Raw genomic sequence first — 22,575 nt, 5'->3', positions numbered from 1 at the left:
TGTGACCACAAGCTTGGTTTCTGGACCTCTCACCGGACAGACGCCAACCCTGGGGCCACCGCGTCCGGGAGCCTTTAGGATGGGCTGCAGTAAGTTCCAAGGCCCCTAGTCTCCCAGATGCGTTCATTTTCACCGGGCTCGCAACTGGGGCTGGGGGTGGGGGTGCCTCAACCCAACATTTGGGAACCTGTAACCAGAGCTTGCTGAACCCGCCAGGAACGCGGGCGTGTGCTGTGCGCGCCCCGGCGAGCCATTCGCAGCAGGGACCTGAGGAGCTGGGCTCTCATCTCCCGCCCACCGCGCGCCCTCGGGCTTTTTCTTTCTGTAAACTGCTGAGTGTGCCGAGGCCCCGCCCTTCCGCGCCCGCCCGCGGGGCCGTCCCTCCCGCCTCCGCGGCCGCGCTCCTTTCCGGACGGCGCTGGAGGCCCTGGCGGCGGCGGCCCATGGGGCCCACGGCGCTGCCCGCCTGGCTGCAGCCCAGGTAGGGCGCTCGGTCGAGGCCGTGGGGGGCAGGGGGCGCCGGGGGAGGGGCCGCCGGGGCCCGGGCTGTCCCCAGCCAGCGGGGCGCAGCGCCACCCAGCTCCGCGTCCAGCACTCCCGGGAGCACTTGACAGCCATTAGATAATTCAGTGCTCTCGACAACCCTAGGGAAAAGGCCTGTTATTTCCCCCCATTTTACAGATGAGGAAATGGGCAGGACAGCCGGTGGTCACCCCTTCCCTCCGTGCACCCTCTGCCAGTCCCTCTTCCCTTCCCTCCTCCCCCACCTGGAGCCCTTCCCTTGACTTTCTCAGACGCAGTACTGCAGGGGGATTTTTAGATCTGCCTGCTGCAGAAACACCCATCACACGCATAGATTCCAGGGCCCAACTGCAAGGAACTGATTCAGTGGTACAGCGGCAGGGCCTGGGCATGTGTATGTTTAACCGACAAGCCAGGTGACTGATGCGGACTATAGCATTTCTTGTGCCCAACCCTTTTGCACTTCGTGTCAACTATGGGGGGCCCAAATAAAATCATCCAGCTACACGGTCTCTGCTTCCCAGCTCACTTGCCTCGTTTCTCAGAGGTTTCACATCTCCAACTAGGAGAAAACCTTGTCTACACTGACAGGGCCACTCCCACCACCCTTCTGAAACCCCAGGGAACACTTCAAACAATGCTTTTTCTAACTCTCTCAAACAGTGTATCTGTCAATCTTCTCTTAGTCATCTCCCCAGCAACCCACAACACAATTTTAAACCCAGCTTGACTTCCCTTTTCTGGCATGAGCAACTAAGCTGCTTTCTATATGTGCCTGATGAAGGAAACTTTCTGCCCTTGCAAGACAGTGGCAAGATACTGACCCCAATCACATAATGCATTCAAAAGTCATGTGTGTCCAATTACTGAATTATCCACCATTTGGGACTCCTGCCATCACTACTACTCCCTCATAACTGTAAACCAGTTCTCCCTCAAGTTCTGCACTTAGCGGACTGAGCTACTGGAACATATATTGACCACCACATCAACCCTCTGCACCCATTTTTCAAAAATATTCAATGCCATCTTTGCAGATTGTTTTTATCCCTTGATGAGCAGTAAGATTAGAACTTTACCAAGATGAAAGTGGACTTTGAAAAAGAACTGCATTTGGTTTTCAGCGAACCCAGTAATAGTACATACTTAGTAGATACTGTGTGCTATGCGTCCCTTCAAAATCTGATGTGTTTGGGGGCCACCAAATAAAATACTCTGATATGGAACAGTTTTCTTTTGCTTGCTCAGGTTGACCAGTGCATTAAAGGACATGTATACAGTGATGCAAGGATGATTACAAAAGAAGTGTTTTAACAGTATTTTCCTCTATTTATAGGTATAGGAAGAATGCCTATCTTTTCATCTATTACTTAATCCAGTTCTGTGGCCACTCATGGATATTTACAAATATGATAGTCAGATTCTTTTCATTTGGAAAAGGTAAAACTCCAAAATAGTTTTTGATTTTTAACTTTTAATCCTTGTTCTCACCTAGTCCTGCTTATATATTCACTCTAAACTTCTTCAAACCTCACCTAATATTCTTCACTTCTCTAAAATGTATATTTCTCAGTAAACATACTTCTTGCTTATTGCAAAAAACAAAACCTTTTTGGAGAAGGGGGAAGGTGGGATAAGGGAAAGGGATTTAGCTTCCCTCCAAATAAAGAATTTGTCCCCAAAACATAGACGTGACATTAGGATGGTGTCATTTCACTGTTCCTTTTTGGTTCTGCACCAAAACTTAGCAAATTTGGGGTTTTTGAGAAAATCTGTAAATTCCAGTATATATTTTGTTCAGTGAAATCAGGAATTAATCAAATTCTTCCAGTGTTTTTATTCCCCAGGTTTAGGGTAACTGGAGACTACATAAGTGAAAGACAAACTTTATATTCTTCAGGCTTCTGTTCGGTTCCCTTAAAAAGTAATGTGTAAATGACACACTTCGTAGATGACTAATCACATATATAGGAGTTGGCATTAATAGTTTGTCACAAGCTTCCTCCTGTTTCATAAAAAGTAAAGATACCACTTTTAAATAACATTTCAAATTTTAAAAAATGAATCACTAAATAACTGTCAACATAACATTTTCTTCATGTTCCATCCCTACATGGGTATGTGTAATCACAGTTTACAACTATTTAGTGACTTGACAATTTGAGCAACTGCTGGCTTCAGCTAAGTACAAACATGTAGAGTGTATCTGGGAAAAGTCATGCTGTGCTCATCAATTCAAACTTCTGAATCATAAGGAAATTAATCTACTTCCAAGGTACCGTAGACTATTATATGTTGCTTTTTCTTATTGAAAATCTACAGATAAATTCTTGCCTTTGTTAAGGACCTCCAAAGATATAAACCTAAGGCCTGAATTTCAACCATGAGCTTTCAAAGTCCTCAAGCAGGGGAAAACAGAGGCAATGGGAAAACTTTCCTTATATTTTTAGAAAGAAGCCATCACTTCTAGGCCTTGGAAGTTAGCTGAAGCTGTGTGGGCATGTGACGGGTCACTCACACATGGGCTGCAAGCCATGAACTTGCTTCTCCTGCTTCGCCTTTCCAGTGGGAAAAGTTGCCTTAGTCAGCAGTGTATTTATTTCTTAATTATTATTCTGCCATTACAATTATAGAAGCTACTTTATTAAGAAACACAACTGATTCATGGGGAAGGCTGACTAAAAACAGCTAGATGGGGGTTCAGTATAATTCCTGAATTAATCTATAGATTAAGTAGCAGCTCAACAGCAATGTAAAAGGCTGAACTTGTAACATCTGCTACCTTCTTCCTTCACAGAGCTCTGTAGCTGATAATGCTGTGTTATAGCAAGTGTAGGGCAGCGGATAAGAGCATGACTGTCTACTTCTGGAATCATCTCTGAAATGGGAATGATAATGTCCACCGTAGCTGCTAAGAGAAACCCTTACTTAGTCAGTGCTCTATAAATTATTATCAGGTGAATGATTGCTAAGCAGTAAGGACAGCAAAATCTTCCCTAGAAGTTTCTAAACACAGCAGGATTTGATTTTAAAGCAACAAATTTTATCCTATTTTGAGGAACGTTTGTTTCCCTTTCATTTGAGCTTTCTCTAAGTGCAGTATTTCATCTAGACCTGCTGCAATGCAAACTTCAAAAGTTCTGATCAGAGGCCTAAGTCCCAGTGTTTAAAATGAACAAAAATCCAGAAAGCACTAACCAAGTATGTATAGGAACCAAATGCTAGATACACATGTTATTTGATATCACAGCATCATTAATATCATTTCCAGAAAGCTTATCTGAGATTATATTTTTTCTCATCTTTGTCATTTTCTCATCCATGGAAAAGCTGTGAGCACAGCAGCTTTTTAGCACGCTCACCTCCAACCTATTTACACTTGAGGTGATCTAGATTCTAGGTTACTTTTATGTGGGAATTGCTTTATAATCTTATATATGGGGAATATAGTGCAGCTTTGGCTATGAAGCCTTCTTTCTCAAATTTTTACTTCTGTTGGGAAGAGAAGCAGTTCAAGTGTACTACAGCGTGAAGTGCTCTCTGGTTGCATTGTATTCTTAATAATTTAGCAGGCTATTTAGAGAATTTTTCACATGTATAATGAAAATGGAAGTAAATCTCAATTTCATTTCAAAGTATTGTATAGATTTGGGTTGTGATCTGGCTTTTACTTACTATAACTGTATTTTTAATCCACTGGACACAGATTCAATGGTTGACACTTTTTATGCCATTGGACTTGTGATGCGACTTTGCCAGTCGATTTCTCTCCTGGAGTTGCTGCACATATATGTTGGCATTGAATCAAACCATCTTCTCCCAAGGTTTTTGCAGGTAGGTTTTAATCACATTATTATTGTTATAGAATCTGTTTTTTATTTAACTTTGTTCTATTTACAGCCTCTCTTGACTTGATGGTAGTTAAAAAGCCTTAAAACACGAATAAGAAGAATTAATTCCATGGAAGGATTATCTTATTCTATACTGCCCAGGGTAGTATAAGACAATAGAAAGGCACTGGAGACATTCAGACCTGGATTTGATGCCTGGCTCCTCTACTTATCACTGTGACATCATTCCACCCATAACCATTGGGCTGTTGCAGAGAAACATGCAACACCTGGTAAAAAAAATAGGATTAAAAAACAAAAAGTTCTCTTTGTCCCTATCCATAGAATAGAATATTCCCCAGCCATTTTTTATTCATTCCACTACTTTCACTGAATACAGATGGAAAGGGGAGATCATTTATGTTTATCTAGTTTAGCATCTAAGCATAGACTTTAGGATCACATAGACCTGGGCTCAAATCCCAGTTCTACCTCTTGTATGAATTTAAACAAGTGATTTAATCATTCCAAACCTGATTTTCTCGTGTGTTGTGAAAATAACGAGTATCTGTGGAGTAACTGAGAAAATGAATGGGACAAGTTCCTGGCACTTAGCTAAGAATACAATACTTGGTAGCTGTTGCTGTTATCTTAGCTATTATTTGTTCCCTGTGCCATGCTTCTAGTTCCAGATGACCATGTTCTTTTTAAAGACAGGGTGAAAGAAGATGGGGAATTTATTGGTAGAGACTCAATGTAGAGAATCAGCGCTGGATTAAGGCAAGAAAAATCAAAAGTACTATTTTCCATAAGGAAGGGGAGATAAATGTTACGTGATTACATGAACGTGTGCTTAAAATCTACAGTAATAGGTATCTACATGAGTATAATCTTAAGTATTTCAACAAATAAATTCAAAAAATGGATAACTAAATCTGATAAGTTCACACTGTAAAAATAATTAAAATATGTCAGAATCTTATTATATTGCCAGCACCTAGCAAAGTGCTTAGAATGTAAACATGCACCTTAATTTTCTGTTGAATGAAGGAGTAGCATAGATCCCTGTATTAAAATTTGCTTAAAATACCATGAAAGTTTAAAAGATGTAAATAGCAATATAATCCCAAGGAGCCTATTAAGAACTTAGCATTACAAGTTTATGGGATATTTTCAATTTTATTTATCAAATAAAAGTTGAGAAATAGTGTCCATTAGGATGAAGACATTTTAAGAGCTGAAATATCATATGTAAAATAAAAATCAGGGCAATAGTGTATGAAATAATAATATAGTAGTCAGTTAACTAGCTAAGACCTAGATGGAATTCCCTTAAGCATATTTTCCTACAAAATAAAAAGGAGTACAGATTTGTCCCAGAAGCAGCAATTATTTGGGAACAAGATTTATTGGTGTTTATTACTTATTAACAGGTTTGAAACAACCAAAATGTACATAGTACCAGCATCCCATAATGCTAATCTTGGAGAACAGAATTAACAACCCGGGTTAAATAAAAGTTGGATTCTATCACATGGAATCATTTTGCTTAGAGTGTGATTCAATTAATCTAAAATCTAGGTTGTGTTTTCTTTTGGTATACTTTTTAAAAAGGACTTTTAAAATTATTTTAGGCTAAATTGGCTAGTACTGGTTTCATGGTAAAACAGCATTTTCAAAATTAAGAAAAGTGTTATTTTAGTTATTGTCAATGTAGGGAATGCTCCAGTGAGAATGGATAACTTTGTAAGAAAGAACACTGACTGAGCACCTGAAATGTGGCTAGAAATGTGCACATTATTTTATGCTTTACAAAATTATCTAGGCTTGCTTAATGATAGAAATAATTATATAACTTAGAAATCTGATTTCCTAAAGTTCCATAAATTCCAGAATATTTAAGTGCAGTTTTTATCACCGTTAATTAAAAATCTGATGGCTTATAGAAATATGATCACTTTAATCAAAGAACCAAATCCTGATTTGGTAATTTAAAAATATTGGCAAATATACATTGACACTATTTATTCAAAGGTGAGTTCTTAAAGCCTACTATTAATGGAGTTCAAATGATTTTTAACTCTTTAGATGTTGGAGATAACAAGTCAGGATCACCACGTTAGGGGAGACAATTACCATTCTCATATTGGGCTGATTATCATTAATTTTCGTTGTAGCTGTTTTTCTTCCTTTTTCTCTTTTGAGATTTTATCTGCCCTCTATTTCTTTTGTTCTCTTGCCATCTTTTCCTTAGTTCTCAGAATGGAATTGGTATTTGAGAAAACTTCAAAAACAAGCTATTGTGAAGTTTCATTTTCTCCCCGTTTCCTTTATTAGAGTTCTGCAGACGCTTAGAATTCCCTCATTATGAGATGACTCGGAGGCCCCTGCTTTAAAATAATGAAACAAAACTCTCAGGTTGTGTAATCAGTCTTGGTTTTTCTGTTTCCTCATTTTTTAAATGAAGAAACTGTAGTTAAGAGAGTGGCTGAATTACTTAACATGGTAATTATTGCTGACAATGATTATATACAGTATCTTGAAAAATGCATGTGTCCAGCTGCTTTTAAGTAGGCCAAAAAGCACGTGTGCACAATTGTGATGTTATTTTGATATTACCCTCAAGAGATTGCTAAACCACAAACTGAATTCTGTTTGTGTGAGCAGGTCTTCCCAAATACCCAGACAAACAATTCCATCCAGCAGTGACTGATTAGCTAGCTGGGCAATCAATATCACATGTATCAAGGTAGTGTTGGTGTGTGTACAGGGAGCAGATATGTTTTCTGTGCTTTGTTCTGTGCATGTCGAAATGTTTGACATGCACATCTTTATTTTGACACCTAGGAAAAAGCCATATGAATTTTTTAAATTACACCCAATTGCTAAAGGAAAAGAAAAAAACCCACTGACTATAATCATTTGACAGACATATTTTTTATATACTAGGGGAAAAGGGAAAGACCATAACAAATAGCTATTTATAGACTTCCATTTTTGGAAATAATTACATGCCAATTAAAATTACATAAGAAGTAAACTTTTGATATTTTTAATTTTTTAAATGGGAACGAAAAAATGTCCAAAAGAAGCATATAAGAAATGATAGTATAAATGGAAACCAAGCATCTCCTCTCTCCAACCCCTTCCTCCCAAATGAGCTTGCATATTTAATTAACTCAGTAAAAAAATATTGAATGGGGAAATTAGTTGATTTCAGTAGATGTATCAAAACAACAGGGCTTTCATAGAACGGATATACTATCAATCCTGAAGTATTGATTTTGAAGGGCCTTATTCAGTCTTTGCTTGTGTGGAAGCCTGAGAAAGAAGTGATATGTGGATATAGTTTTAGGATGTTTTAACTCAAGGAGAAGGGAAAATAACCACAAAACAAACCTTTGTATCACAACATTAGACTGATATCCCTTGTAGGAAACCCTCAGAGTTATACAGTTTATTCCCTCACCTTCTGAGAAATGCTTTAAATGCAAAAGACTTCATTTATAACTAAATCAAAATGGTTCAATTCCACATCTTTCCCTCTACATCATAATAAACACTGCTAGACATGTGCTAATTTTACACATTTTTACACTGTTTTTTAAATCTATAAATCAAAACTCTAGGAATTGTAACCCCCAAATTATGGTACCTACAGAAATTTCATTCATGAACCCAAATTGTATGAACCATTTCTATATTTGCCCATATCACTTCCTATTTCTAATAAGGGCAAGCAGGAATCTGCTTGCCAAGAATTGCTCCAAAGATTTCACAGTCACAGACTCTTAAGAGGACAAATATGAACTATTCCCAAAGGAGAGTGTCTTACATCCTTTTAGGAAAACAACAGGTTTCACCCTAATTTATTTTTAGCTGTGAAGCAGGTACCTATTTGCATTGCTAGATTAAATAATCTTCTGACTTTCCATAAAATCACGTAGATTTTTCTCTCCAATTTTGATTTGGGAATAAGCTTATATTGTTAGAGATAAAACTACTGAAGATAATGTTGAGCTGTAAGAGTCAAATTTTGAAGCCTCCAGGGAATGAATTACATACAATTCACTCTGTAGGTAAGATTTTAGATTTTTCTTCTGTTTTTTGCATTTGATCTATGGAGTTCTTCAGTGTGATTAGCACCAAGCTGTATTCATAGTATAATTTTAAAGATGCTGAGATTGAGTTTTTTATTCACTGACAGTCTTTATTATCCCTGTACAAAAATGTTTCCTGTAAATATACTAATCACTACATTAATTTGTATTTATATATTTATGTTCTTAATAAAAATTACTTACATTTATTTAGGGCTTTCTATGTGCAAAACACTTTTCTAAGTTCTTTATGTACATTAACTTATTTAATCTTTACAAAATCTTATCCTGCACATAATTACTATATAATAATAGATACTAATTATTATCTCCAGTATAATTACTTAACATGAAGTTTAAGTAAATTACCTAGTCTTACAGGTTGCGAATGTTATAGCAAAAATTTAGGCTATTTGGCTACTGAGCTCTCAACTATTATGCTACATTTGTTTACTATTTCACCAAGTAGAATGTAATTACCATGAGAGCAGGAACTTGGTGTTGGTCACAGCTATATCCCCTGGGACCCAGAACAGTGCACTCAATAAGTATCTATTGAATGACAAATAAATAAATAAACAGAATTATTTAAATGCTCTTGTCTTACAGAATAAAGTAATTGGTAGTTCTGAATATATAAAGATACCCTATATCACTTCCTATTTCTGATAAGGGAATTTTCTCAAAAAGTTCACAAGATTAAAATATTTTTAGTTATCACTTTGGCAAAATAATAGACTTTGAGGATAAAACTAATTTATTTTTAAGATTCTAGAAATTCTTCCTATAGTTGAAGTATCATTTTACCCCTTCAATAGTTTATAATTAAAGTTCTATCTGCCATGTATAAAGTAACAACTTAATTATAGTCATTGCTTAACCAGGACTTTAGGATTCCCAAATAAAACATAAAAATGCAAAGTATTTTTATTTTATAGTTACCGTATTTTGAGTAAACCACATTATCGCCATGTTTAATTTGGCCAAAGTTATAGGATTTTTTTTACTGTACCTTTTATTTTACCTTTTTGAGTTACACTGAACATTATAAGACCATTCATTAGTAAATAGTCCTATTTTCATAGGATTTGTTAAAAATGACCGAGTGCTAAGTTCTCCCAAGCGTAAAGCTCTAAATAACTGGTCAAATTATCATAATGAAGAAATTAATAAATTTTAAAAGTCTCTTCAAAAGTGTTTTGGTGTTGATTTAGAAAATCAAGAAGGGGCCGACCCGTGGCTCACACGGGAGAGTCTGGTGCTGAGAGAGAGAAAATCAAGAAGGCTCTTGTTTTAAGGTTTAATTTTTGAAGAGAACATATTTTAAAGAATAGACTATAACCTGGATGTTAGGTGCTGGAGTAGCCCATAAAGTAACAAAGGTGCAAAAGTCTTAGTTTTTCAGAACAAAGGAGTTAGAATTACATTTTTTAGATTTTGATTCCAGACCTATAGGCAAGTCACTTTCATTTAGTAAAATCCATGTCTTTTGGAAAAGGCAGGTAATAATAATAACTACTCCTTAGGGTTGTTAGGGAGATTAAATGAGATGGTGTATGCTTGGAACCTGGCACAAAGTAACCAATGAATATTGGCTTTTATCAGCTTAAAAACATCTTCATCTAAATTCCCCCATTGTATTGCCATTGAATGGTCAAGTCAAAGTTAAATAACCATCAGATAATTTGTTAACTAATTAGATTGACATTAACATTGTATATGGGGGCAGTCTTCACATATCCACATGTAGGTATGTGTGTTGTAGTTTCGTTTATTATGGCATGTTGTTTGCTGATTTCTATGCAACTGGAATTCTATCACTAGCATGCCACAGATGAAGTGATGATTTTCAACAGGGTGAATTTCATCATGCAGCTCCAGTCTCTCTCTCTTTTAGATTTTTCCCTTTGTCCTCATCAATTAAGGGGCAGCTTACAACTCTGGAAACCTGGAAATTTAGGATATATATATTTACAGGTCTGCCATTAGTTTGGGCAAGTCACTTAATTTCTCTGGTTCCCAAATTCCTTATTTGTAAAAAGGTAAGGTTGGGCTAGTATCAGAAGGTTATACCTGGAGAGGACCCTAGAGATCAGTTTATCAAGAAGTGTCTAAGTTTTTTTAATAGTCAGCCACATATTTAGAAATCTGTGTTATATGTATGTTTTCAAGTGCCTGTATCTCCTGAGATTTTTAGCAAAAACTAGGTTTTCCTAATTACCAGGCACTGATCAAATACAAGATTAGGTAGTGCCTAAGTTCCTGTTTGCTGCCGAGATCTTGTATCTGAAGGCTGCCAGGGATCATGACAGCAAAGTTGGATCATTCAGTAATTATAACTGCAGTTCAGTAGAATTCATTATAAAATTAAATCAAGAATTTAGGACATTACAGTATAAAGACTGACCAAAGAAAAACAGCTACGTAGATAGCTCCCATAGATTGACTAAGGTTTGAATCATACCTAATTCCCCTTAGCCAAACAAGGACCCTTTTGACTCACCACTCACCCCTGTAGTCATAAACATGCTGATATAGCTTATACATGTGGATTTCTGATCATGTGGTCCACTGTTGGCAAATCTTGGACTTCTCTGCACTAGGTGATTTTCCAGGACTAACAGCCTATGATTCTAAGTCATAGGTTATCCCAGTCTTTTCTCCCTGATCCGCTTTAAAAATAAATAAGGCTATTGAAAACTATAAAGCAATCCTCCCTTTCCTTTACTCCTAATACACTCCTTCAAGTATATTTCCCTTTGACCATTGAGAGTAAAGTGTTCTATTAAAAAAACACACAAAAATGCAGAATGTACAGGATATAGTAATATAAGAAGGCACTTTATATTTAGGTTGGGAAAGAGGAATGTATTTTTCTGAGGCTAGTAATTGGAGCTAAGCCAAAAATGTGTGAATTCTCAATGATTTGTAAGTGCTTACTGACATGGAGTGTATATATACATGTCATATATTCCAAGAATATGTTAAATTCTTTTCATTTTCCACTAGCTTATGAGGGTTAGGATTATATTACTCTCCCCTCAACCCCCCAAAAAGCTACAATGGCTTCTCTATCAGACAAAATCGAACTTTCTCAGCCTGTCATTCAAAACCCTTCAAAACCCAGCCCCAAACACATTTTCAGTTTCATATATTATTCTCTTCTATGTAGCCTCCACTATAGCCCCTCAGTGGGCCTCATTACTACCCAAGGCACCTCACATTTTCACACCTCTGCCTCTTTGCTCAGGCTGCTCCCTTTGCCTAAGATGCTCTTTCTCATATCCAGTCTCCTTGACAAACTCCTATCCATTTTTCAAGATCTAGCTGAAATGTCACCTATCTTCATGAATCTCTCTGCATTCTTTCCCCAGGCAGAAGGTATCTCCCTCACCTGTACTCCCATATATAGCATACACAGGGCTGTCATTGCTGCACACTCTCCCACCACTACTACCCTCTCTGGAGCAAAGACCATGTTTTCATTATAGCATCTAAGAAGGGAAATATCCTGATTTAGATAAAATATGTTATCTTTTCATTCATTATATATAATTTGGAAAGTACAGAAAAACAAAAAGGAGGAAGTGAAATTCACCCATAACCCTTCTCCCTCAGAGACAGTCATTGTTAACAGTTTAGTATATCTATTTCCAGCTGAAGTGTACTTTTAGAAGGAGCTCTGGTTTTTAAAATTAGAAAATTACTTACATGACCTAATAGATGATCCTAATTCTTGAATTTGCTGTTTCCTTGTTAGCTCACAGAGAGAATAATCATCCTTTTTGTGGTGATCACCAGTCAAGAGGAAGTCCAAGAGAAATATGTGGTGTGTGTTTTATTCATCTTTTGGAATCTATTGGATCTGGTTAGGTAAGAAGGCAAAATAATCTCTTAAAACAAGGCCAAATTGCTTTCTACAGGGAAACCAGTAATAACTGCTTACATTTGGTTACTGTGAATGAGACAGAAAAACATAACCCCTTTTCATGTTATTTTATCTTGATATGGAAATGTATTTTTAGTGTTTTCCATAATGGGCATATCGAAGGTAATGAAAACCTACCGTAGTATTACAAGAGCAAATCAGTGCATTCAGGTTTTCAGCAGAAGTCTTGGCATAATACTAACTTGGAATAAACTTCATAGCTGTTTGCTAATGAAAGGCATTCCTTACGTTTGCTCTAGTACATGTCATTTTAATAATCAAAATAGGACTTTATTGTTGGCAGAATTTACAAAGTTGGTTTCTGTGAATTCAAGAATTTTTTTTATTTTTCATTACACAATGTAATTGATTTTTTTTTTTTTTTTAAACTTGAGGTGGAGCAATGTAATTGATTTTCATGGCCCTTTACCAATTCCTGTCTTTCCAACTTCCATCTCCCCCTTTCAATTTAAGAATATTTTAAAGATAGAGCCTCATCTCTCTGGGGAAAAAAAGCACTTCCACATACATTTTTGTGTTCGGAAAAAAAGCACTTCCACATACATTTTTGTGTTCAATTCCAGTAGGTTCAAATGACTAACTTAGGTCCTTTAAGGAACCACTGGGAACCTTTGCTCTAGTCTTCCGTTTCTTTCTAATTAAAAAACTTTGCAACGAGATGTCCCTAGTCTTATCTCTGGCAGTAGTGGTATAAAACAGTCCCCTTTGCTCAGTGAGCCCTTATTCCTCACTTTGGGGAAGTATCCTGACTGCTACTTCAGCTTCCACAAATAACTGTCCCTCCCATTTGAAAGATGTGGAATAGGTAACAAAAGAGCCCTTGTTTTCTAGCTGAGGTTATGTAAATTCTGTATTTATTATATTGTCAATAACTTAGCTAGATTAAAATATGTATAAATAATGAGTTGAGCCCTGGAGTGAATTAGAAAGAAATAATTGTGGAATTAAAATGACTATAATTCTTCATGTATATAACCTAGTAAGTTATTTCTCATTTTTTAACTGATAGTTTTGTAGACATGCAGCAAGCTTCATGGACTTTTGTAGCCCATGACTTCCTAGTCATGACACATTGGAGCCTCATTTGGAACTGTAGCTTCCAGTATACTGTTCTTGGGTCTGCCTGACTCTTTCAGTATTCAGTCTCAGATAAGCTCAAGAGACCCATTAGAGAACAAAAACAACTTGTGCATTGAAAGTGGTAGCTTGCTGTCATGGGAAGACTTTTCTGCAAAAAAGTAGAAAATCTCTGGATGAAACCCACCTCCACTACTTACTTGCTAAATGATCATGGGCAAATTAACTTTTTTTTTTAATAACAGATTTATTGAGATATAATTTACATACCATAAAATTCACCCTTTTAAAATATAAAATTCATGGTTTTTAGCGTATTCAAAGAGATGTGCAATCATCAGCACTATCTAGTCTAAGAACATTCTTATCACCCCCAGAAGAAACCTCATACCCATTAGCAGTCACTCCTCTCACCCTCCTTCCCCCAGCCCCTGAAAACCACTCATATGCTTTCTCTATGGATTTGTTTATTCTGGAAATTTCATATAAATGGAATCATCCAATATGTGGCCTTTTGTGACTGGCTTTCTTGTACTTAGCATGTATCAGTACTTCGTTGCTTTTTATGAGTGAATAATATTCTATTGTGTTGATGTGCCAATTTCTGTTTATCTATTCATCAGCTGATGAACATTTGGGTTGTTTCTACTTTCTTGGCCATGAGTAATGCTGCTATGAATATCTTTGCACAAGCTTTTGTGTACACACGTTTTCATTTCTCTTATACCTAGAAGTGAAATTCCTGGGCACCTAACATTTTTGAAACTCATTTTTTTCCCTCTGTAAAATGGGGGTAGAATTATCTTTCCAACCTACCTTAGAATGACTTTTTAAAAGTAAGGACCAGGGAACTTCCTTAACCTGATAAAGGAATCTATGAAAAATCCATAGCTAACATGATAGTTAATGATGAAAGATTGATGCTTTCTTCCTAAGATCAGGAACAAGACAAGAATGCCCACTCTTGCCATTTCTTTCAATATTGTACTGGAAGTTCTAGACATGACAATTAGGGGGGGAAAAAAAAAAGAATATAAAAGGCATCCAGATTGGAAAGAAAGAAGTGAAACTATGTCTACTGGCAGGTAACATGATCTCGTACCTGAAAAATCATAGGGAACTGACTAAAACAAGAATGGAACTAAAGTTTAACAAGGTTGCAGAATATAAGATGAATATACAAAAATCAATTGTATTTCTATACATCTGCAATGAACTATCCTAAAATGAAATTAAGAAAACAATTCTGTTTACAAATGCATCAAAAATAATAAAGTACTTAGGAATAAGTTTAATAAAAGATGTGCAGAACTTATACACCAAAAATTACAAAACGTTGTTGAAAAAAATTAAAGACCTAAATAAATGGAAAGACATCCTACATGGGTTGAAGATTTATTATTGTTAAGATGGTATACTCTCCAAATCGATCTGCATATTCACTGCAACCTCTATTAGAATCCCAGCCGGTTTCTTTGCAGAAATCAAGAAGAAGATCCTAAAACTCACATGGAAACTCAAAGAACCCAGAGTAGCCAAAACAATCTTGAAAAAGAACATATTTGGAGGACTAGCACTTCCCAATTTCAAAACTTACTACAAAGTAACAATAATCAAGTGTGTGGTACTGGCATAAGGATCAATCATGGAATAGCATTGACAGTCCAGAGATAAACTGTATATTTTTGGTCAATTAAGTTTTGACAAGGATACCAAGATCATTTGGTGGGGAAAGAATAGTCTTTTCACCAAATTGTGCTGGGACAACTGGATATCCACATGAAAAAGAATGAAGTTGGACCCTTACCTCACATGCAAGAGCTAAAACTATACAACTCTTAGAATATAAGGGTAAATATTTATGACTTTGGATTTGGCAATAAATCCTTAGATATGACACCAAAACACAAGCAACAAATTAAAAAATATATAAATTGGACTTCATCAAGAGTGGCTTTTAAACATATGAGAAGATGCTTACCAAGCCTTCTAATAAGAGAAAGAAAAGATAGTGAAATATTTTTCACTTAGATTAGTAAGGATTAAAAAGTTTGATAACATGCCATGTTAGCGAGAGCTTGTACTGTTTGTATATATTATATATACTAAATATACACATAGATATGTATATGCCAAAACATTTCTGGAAGAATACACAAAAAATCTGATTGGTCATTGTCTCTGAGGAGTGGAATTCTGGTCCTGGAATGAGAGAAAAATTTGCTTTTCTCCATTTATGTTTCCAAGGGTTTTTTTGTGTGTTCTTTGTTTTGCCATATGTATGTATTGCCTATACCAGTGGCTCTCCATGCATGTTCCCTAGACCAGCAGCATCAACCTCACCTGGAACTTGTTAGTAATACAAATTCTCTGGCTCTACCTCAGACCCACCAAATCAGAAACTCTGGGGGTAGGGCCCAGCAATTTGTGCTTTAACAATCCATCTAGGTGATTCTGATGCATGCTGTAGCCTAAGGACCACTGGCCTAGCCAGAGAAATAAAAAATGTCTACTACTTCATCTATTACACCACGATGGGAGGTTTAAAGTTACCTGCTATACCCAAAACCAGCTCCCAAGACCAGTTCTTTAATTGATCACAAGATGGCATGACTACAGAAGCAAAAGGATGCCAAATAAGAATTTGGAAGTCACATTTTTATTTTTAAATTAATTCCCGAGATATTTACAAGTACACCTATCTTAAAAACCCTAGTATGTAAGTATGCTGTGTAAAATGGGCTTGGCTTTTTAATGAAATTGAAATTACTAATTAAGAAAACTTGTAACTGTAATTTCTTGAGGGGTAAGAGTTACATTCTTGCTCTCTTCAACTCCACAACTATCCATGATCCACTCCATGAGACACTCCAGAATGACATGGTCCCTTTGCCCCCAATTTTTTTTTAAAAAAACTCTTCTCTTGCTTAAATTATAGGTAATAAAATATGTAATTTGCACACTTTAGTTTTATCCCTGTATTTAATTATTTGGTAAGATATTTTCTTTATCTGTTTCTCAGACATCAGCAGCAAATGATGTTGATTAGCTCCTTGTCTCCTTTCAGGTACACTTATAGCATGTTATTAGTCACAGGAATATCCTATGCTGTCTTGACATGGCTCAGTCAAACACTATGGATGCTGATTTATCCTCTCTGTGTTCTAGCTGAAGGTAAGAAAAGAATGACTTGCTGTATTGCTTACTGACAAAAGCCATCTAGTTATAATGGTTCGCTAATTTTTTTGATTATTACAATACTATTTTTGCTAGTGCTTAGCTCACTCAATGTATCTTTCTTGGTATATTTCTCTGGATGCAAAGAAGCAAAATTGGAGGGAGAAGCACTGCTGCAGAGTAAACAAAATACTGGACAAGAAACAAGGACATCTGGGTCCAGGTCCTTAACTTCATCAACTCACTGTATGAGTTTTGGGTAGCTCCTTTAGCCTCTCTGAATCTGTTTACTCACCAAAAAAGGGGTTTAACACTTAGAGATTCTACGATTTTTTACTTTTAATGCATAGAAACTCCATGAGGGTATGGGGGTGTCTGTGTCTGTTTCTTTGATTCCTTTCTTTCTCTTATGCACCAGGATACATACATGCTCAAAAATCACTGAGTAAATTAAGAAATACAATATGAAGTAGGCTAATTACACAGCCTAAATAAAAACCTAAAACTTTAAATAATAATTAAAACCATTTTTATTTTTTTTTAATTTAAGATTTGCAAAAAGCTTGGGAATATTTGGGGAATATATGCTTCCTCCTATAATGGACTTGGCAGATGGGTAGTGAGCTTTCTGAAAGATATGAATAAAGTTTTTGAAAGCTGAAGGCATAAAATAATTATAAAAAAATAAATTATAAAATTATAAAATAAAACTGACGGCATAAAGAAAGCACATAAAGGTAACTGAGAGACATAAACAGATTTAACATAAAATGATGGTGATGTTGGCAATAATCATAAAGTATATAAAGTCCAGTATGTAAAATAAAACCACATGTTTTCTATCTACTGATGACCAGAGTAGGAGCTGAAGTTATAATAAATCATACTAGATAGAATTTTAAAATTTGTTTTCAAAAGGAAGAATATTAATATTTATTAATAATAAATATTAATTTTATTATTCTCTAAGAGAATCTAGAGAATAATCTTCTTGAAAATAGTAAAAAAAAAGAAAAAAAAAACTGATTGCTCATTCTTTAAGAATGAAATCCCTCACTCATTAAAACATTTATTAAGTACATTCCTTTGTTATATCATATGAAAATACTATACAGACTATATAAAGGAAATGAGGAGATCTTGGTCAAAGGATACAAAGTATAAGTTAGGATGAATAAGATTTTGAGATCTAATGCACAACAGGGTGACTGTAGTTAATAATAATGTGTATTACAAAACAGCTAAGAGTAAATTTCAAATGTCTTACCAATACCAAAAAAATGAGTATAGTGAGGTGATGGATATATTAGCTTGAATTAATCACTCAACATTGTATAAATATATCAAAACATTACATTTTACCCCATAAGTGTATATAATTATGATTTTTCAATTAAAAATTATATTAATAAAATAAAATTAAAAATTAAAATATTTTAAAGAACATATAAAGGAATAAGGTAGAAATACGACTAATCCCTTTCTAAAAATAAGGGATGAATAAATGTACAGGAAACTTTTCATTCTTCACAATTCTAAGCCTCTCCCTTTCTAGGAGAAGCCATGTTCTTATATGGTTGCCATACAGCCCGTATTATTTTATTAGATTCATAAACTTATTCTTGTGATTACAAAGTAAGGTATATGCGGAAAAAGTCTAGAAGCACATATAACAAAAATGTCAATAATGATTAATTCTGGGTAGTAGAATATGGATGACTGTAATTTTATCTTTATATGTTTCTAAATATTTCAAATGTCCCAGAGTATTAAAATATGCAGTTAAGAAAACCTACTTAACTTTTGATAATTCTAATTTTAACTTTTAATAGTTAATAACTTTATTTACTTTTAATAACTATAATTTTCCATCTGATAAATAAGACAAAAACGAAGTTTATTTAAATAACCAAATCAACTAGTTATACTGATAAAGTGCTAGAGACTTAGATGCAGCCCATGTTATTCTTAGTTGGCAAGTTCATGTCAATTGCAGATCCTGCCCTTATGCTACTGTACTCCTACTGTCTGACTCTCACAGCTGTGGGCTCCTGACTTTTCTACCATCTCTCTCTTTATAAAAACTTTTTATTTTGAAATAATTTTAGACTCACAAGAAATTGCAAAAATAGTGTATTGTTCCCTTGTACCCTTGTACGCTTCAACCAGCTTACCCTAAGGATGACTCATACATAAACATAGTATATTATTATTTCATTCCATAAATGTTATCAGAAATCTGTACATGGGATACAATTTCATAGAACCTCCATCTCCCTCAAAATAATTTAGGCAAGCATTTCTCACAGAGTTCCTCAGAATTTTTATTAAGTACTACTGGGGTTGGGGAGAAATTAAAAAATATTCTAAGAACAGTTAGGTTGAGGAAATGTTGGGTGAAACCAGTTTCTTTATTGCAGAACTTCTCAGAATCTCTACTATGCTAATGTGTGTTGTGAAACTCCGAAGGAAAAATATATGCAGCATTTTCCTAATTCATTTGTCTCTCACCCCTATTTGTGGCTAAGAGGACAGATATATTTTCAAATACCATTTTGAGAGACACTATAAACTCTTTCTCCATAGGCACAATAAAGTATACAATGGACAAAATTCAACAGGTCCTACTGCCAACTTAATCATTCAGAAGGTTTCTATATCAAACTGTAGCTTCCGCAAAAGGATTCAGCCATCTTCACAAAACTGTCATTATAAAATTCAAGGTATCCTTCAGCTATGGGAGCATATATACACATCCCTGTAACAAGTTAAGGAGGAAAGCCTTTATGATGCCTTTTTTTTTCTTTTTAAACAGCATTTGCCATCTATCAGTCGCTGCCCTATTTTGAATCATTTGGCACTTACTCCACCAAGCTACCCTTTGACTTATCCATCTATTTCCCATATGTGCTGAAAATATATCTCATGATGCTCTTTATAGGTAAGTGGCTTTTCTGTTTTGTTTTTGCATTCTTCCTGTGCTGCCATCTACCTTAATAAACAGGTTGGTAAACATGGGAGAAACTAAAGAGGAAGCATGACATGATAAACTAGATCTTATTAGTAAAGCACCTGGAAGTTACGTTTTTTGCAGGGTGCCATGAGATCAAATGTATCTGTATTTCATGGTATGAATAAGAACAGTTTTACTAGTAGAAAATATAACTGCATTATGTATGAAACATAGAAGTTTTGACCATGGGCACAGGTATCTACAAACAAAACCTAGATGTCAAACTAAGCAAGATTGGCTATTTCTAATTTTTTCCATTTATACCTGTTTTGTTTCCTGTTTTTTTGGCCTTACATGCTAGAATTTCCTACCAAGCAAATGGGAGTGGATGGTAAAGACTCAACAAATTCAAGCCCATCCAGGGATGCCAACAAAACAAAAGAAAACAAAATAAAATGACTCAACAAATACTTATGTAATAAAAACTTAGAGCTGAAAAAATTTGATCAATTAACTTAATTGTTTTCCAGGAAATTGGGAAAAAGACTTCCATTATTAAATTTCAGCTTCACCAGCTCTAATATTCACAAATCTCCAAGATAATGATTATCTCTAGAAGGTAATAGTATCAAAATAAGAACAATGCATGTAGAGAAAAGACAAATGTGAAATTTTAGAGGGGGTGGAAAGAGCTACCCTAAAGAAACAGAAAAAAAATTCCTTGCATTAAAAAAATAGGACGGAAGAGTTTGATTTATTTCCCTTTCTGCATAAAAATCTGAACACTTTCTTTAAGCATTTCTTCTTTGAGTGTCCCTTGCAAGTGCATTGTCCCCAGAATTCAGGCAGCACTCTAAGTGTATTTTTAAATTATCATTCTTCCCTGAGAGATGGTTAATCAACCTTACTTACTTTTGCCACTTCCTTCTCCATGTTAGGTATGTATTTTACGTACAGTCATCTTTACTCAGAAAGAAGAGATGTCCTCAGAGTCTTTCCCATTAAAAAGAAGAAAATGTAAAGCACAGCATTCTGATGTGGCATGCAAAAAGGCGGGTGGATTCAGCTGCAATAAATACAAAACAGGAAGTATGCTGGTGGAAAAATACCTAATATTTGACAAAAATCCACGACACGAAATAATTGCACAGGTCCCCAAACTCTAGACATATCATCGCAGTTTATGTTCCTCACACACTGTGTTTTCAGAACATATACTTTGCATACACTGTTTCATCAAAGCTATGGATTTTAAACGTTACATTTATATTGTGTAATGGCTGATTATTTTCCTATAAGGTTAATGAGAAATAGGAGAGTAACTGGAGTAGATTTAATTAAATTGAGAAATCAAACTTGATAATCTAAATTACATGTATTCTTTTTCATTTCTGAGTTCTCAAATAGCATTAGATACGTAGGAGGGGACCAATGTAAAATATGCTCTGCAGTTGTCTAGAATAACGTATTTTACAGATAGATGTCATTTTCTGTCCCCAGAGCTAATAATTCAATACCCACCTTAAACATTAGATGCATTTAAAAAATTAAACATCTTTCCAAGCCATATGTCTGAGCGTGGACTGCTATAACAAAACACCATAAACTGGGTGGCTTCAACAACAAACTTATTTCTCATAGTTCTGGAGGCTGGGAAGTCCAAGATCAAGGTGTCAGTTGATTCAGTTCCTGGAGAGGGCCCTCTTCCTGGTTTGCAGATGGATGCCTTCTTGCTGTATCCTCAGATGACAGAGAGATCAATTCATTCATGTCTCTTCTTACAAGAGTACTAATCCCATTCATGAGGGCTCCCCCCTCATGACCTAATTACTTCCCAGAGGCCCCACCTCCAAATATAGTCACATTGGAGAAACATAAAGATTCCCTCTGTAGCATTCTGCACCTAGCCCCTCAAAATTCATGTCCTTGTCACATGTAAAATACATTCATTCCATCCCAACAGCCTCAAAAGTCTTAACTCATTCCCACATCAACTCTGAAGTCTAAAGTCTTATCTAAATATCATCTAAATCAGATGTGGGTAAGGTACAATTCATGCTGAGGCAAAATTCCCTTCCAGCTATGAACTTGTGAAACCAAACAACTTATCAGCATCATAAATACAGTGGTAGAATAGGCACAGGAGAGACATTCCCATTCCAAAAGGGAGAAATGACAGAGAAGGAAGGGGTAATGGATCCCGAGCAAGTCCAAAACCTAGTGAGGCAAACTCCCATGAGATCTTAAGGCTCAGGAATAATCCTCTTTGGTTTGAATCTCTGCCTTCAGGACCCACTGAGGCAGAGGTCTTTCCCCCAGGACTCTGCTGGGGAAGGACAATCACCCCAACTTCAGACTGTCCTGCCCCCATGGCTCTATGTAGAGTCTGTCTGGCCTTGTTGAAAGCAAGGCAATGGCTGCCCCTTTTAAAACTGAGGAGTTAGCCCTGAACTACGAATCATCTTCAGAGTCATTCTTCCCTTGTCTTGAAGAATTATGTACACTCACAGCTGAATAGCTCTGTGGCCCTGTCCTGTAAAATCCAAGAAGTCTAAAAGCCTTCCTTCAGTCTGACCCTTCTCCATCCCTTCAGTTCAACCTAGCAGTGTTCCTGCTGGGATGGCTGATGAGGTCTGTGGTTCACACACACACACTAATCACACACGAATCTCCTTGTTGAATGGTCAGTCCACCCCCAAACTTAATGTGAACACATTTTCTCATTTTTTATAATGTGGACAGGCTGAGAATTTTCCAAACTTTTAAGTTCTGTTTCCTTTTTGGTTAACAATTCTGTCTTTGATTTATTCTTTTTTCTCACATTTTACTCTAAGCAGTCATGAGGAACCAAGTTACTCCTTCAATACTTTGCTTAGAAATCTCCTCAGCTAAATATCCAATTTCATTGCTCACAAGTTTCACCTTCCACAAAACACTAAAACATGAACACAATTCAGCCAAGATCAT

General features: G+C 36.0%; 1 protein-coding gene across 1 annotated transcript; it reads left to right on the top strand.

The window, feature by feature from the left end:
- Positions 1 to 413: 413 nt before the first annotated feature.
- Positions 414 to 20,697, top strand: HACD4 (3-hydroxyacyl-CoA dehydratase 4). The gene is made up of 7 exons (XM_063081286.1): positions 414 to 481; positions 1,859 to 1,962; positions 4,229 to 4,356; positions 12,213 to 12,325; positions 16,546 to 16,652; positions 19,471 to 19,596; positions 20,547 to 20,697. Exons 1-7 carry the CDS (start codon positions 444 to 446, stop codon positions 20,627 to 20,629), a joined length of 699 nt encoding a protein of 232 aa, XP_062937356.1. The 5' UTR covers positions 414 to 443; the 3' UTR covers positions 20,630 to 20,697.
- Positions 20,698 to 22,575: the final 1,878 nt, after the last annotated feature.

The sequence above is a fragment of the Cynocephalus volans genome, chromosome 16, assembly GCF_027409185.1.
Source record: "Cynocephalus volans isolate mCynVol1 chromosome 16, mCynVol1.pri, whole genome shotgun sequence".
Taxonomy (NCBI): domain Eukaryota; kingdom Metazoa; phylum Chordata; class Mammalia; order Dermoptera; family Cynocephalidae; genus Cynocephalus; species Cynocephalus volans.
The sequence above is the reverse complement of the archived record's forward strand: the minus strand, read 5'-3'. Positions and strand labels throughout refer to the sequence as shown.

Bases quoted from the DNA above. Each gene is read 5' to 3' on its own strand.
- HACD4 (XM_063081286.1), top strand. From the start codon at position 444: ATGGGGCCCACGGCGCTGCCCGCCTGGCTGCAGCCCAG. The intron at 12,326-16,545 runs GTAAGAAGGCAA...GTCTCCTTTCAG, and splicing joins AATCTATTGGATCTGGTTAG to GTACACTTATAGCATGTTAT. The intron at 19,597-20,546 runs GTAAGTGGCTTT...TCTCCATGTTAG, and splicing joins TCTCATGATGCTCTTTATAG to GTATGTATTTTACGTACAGT.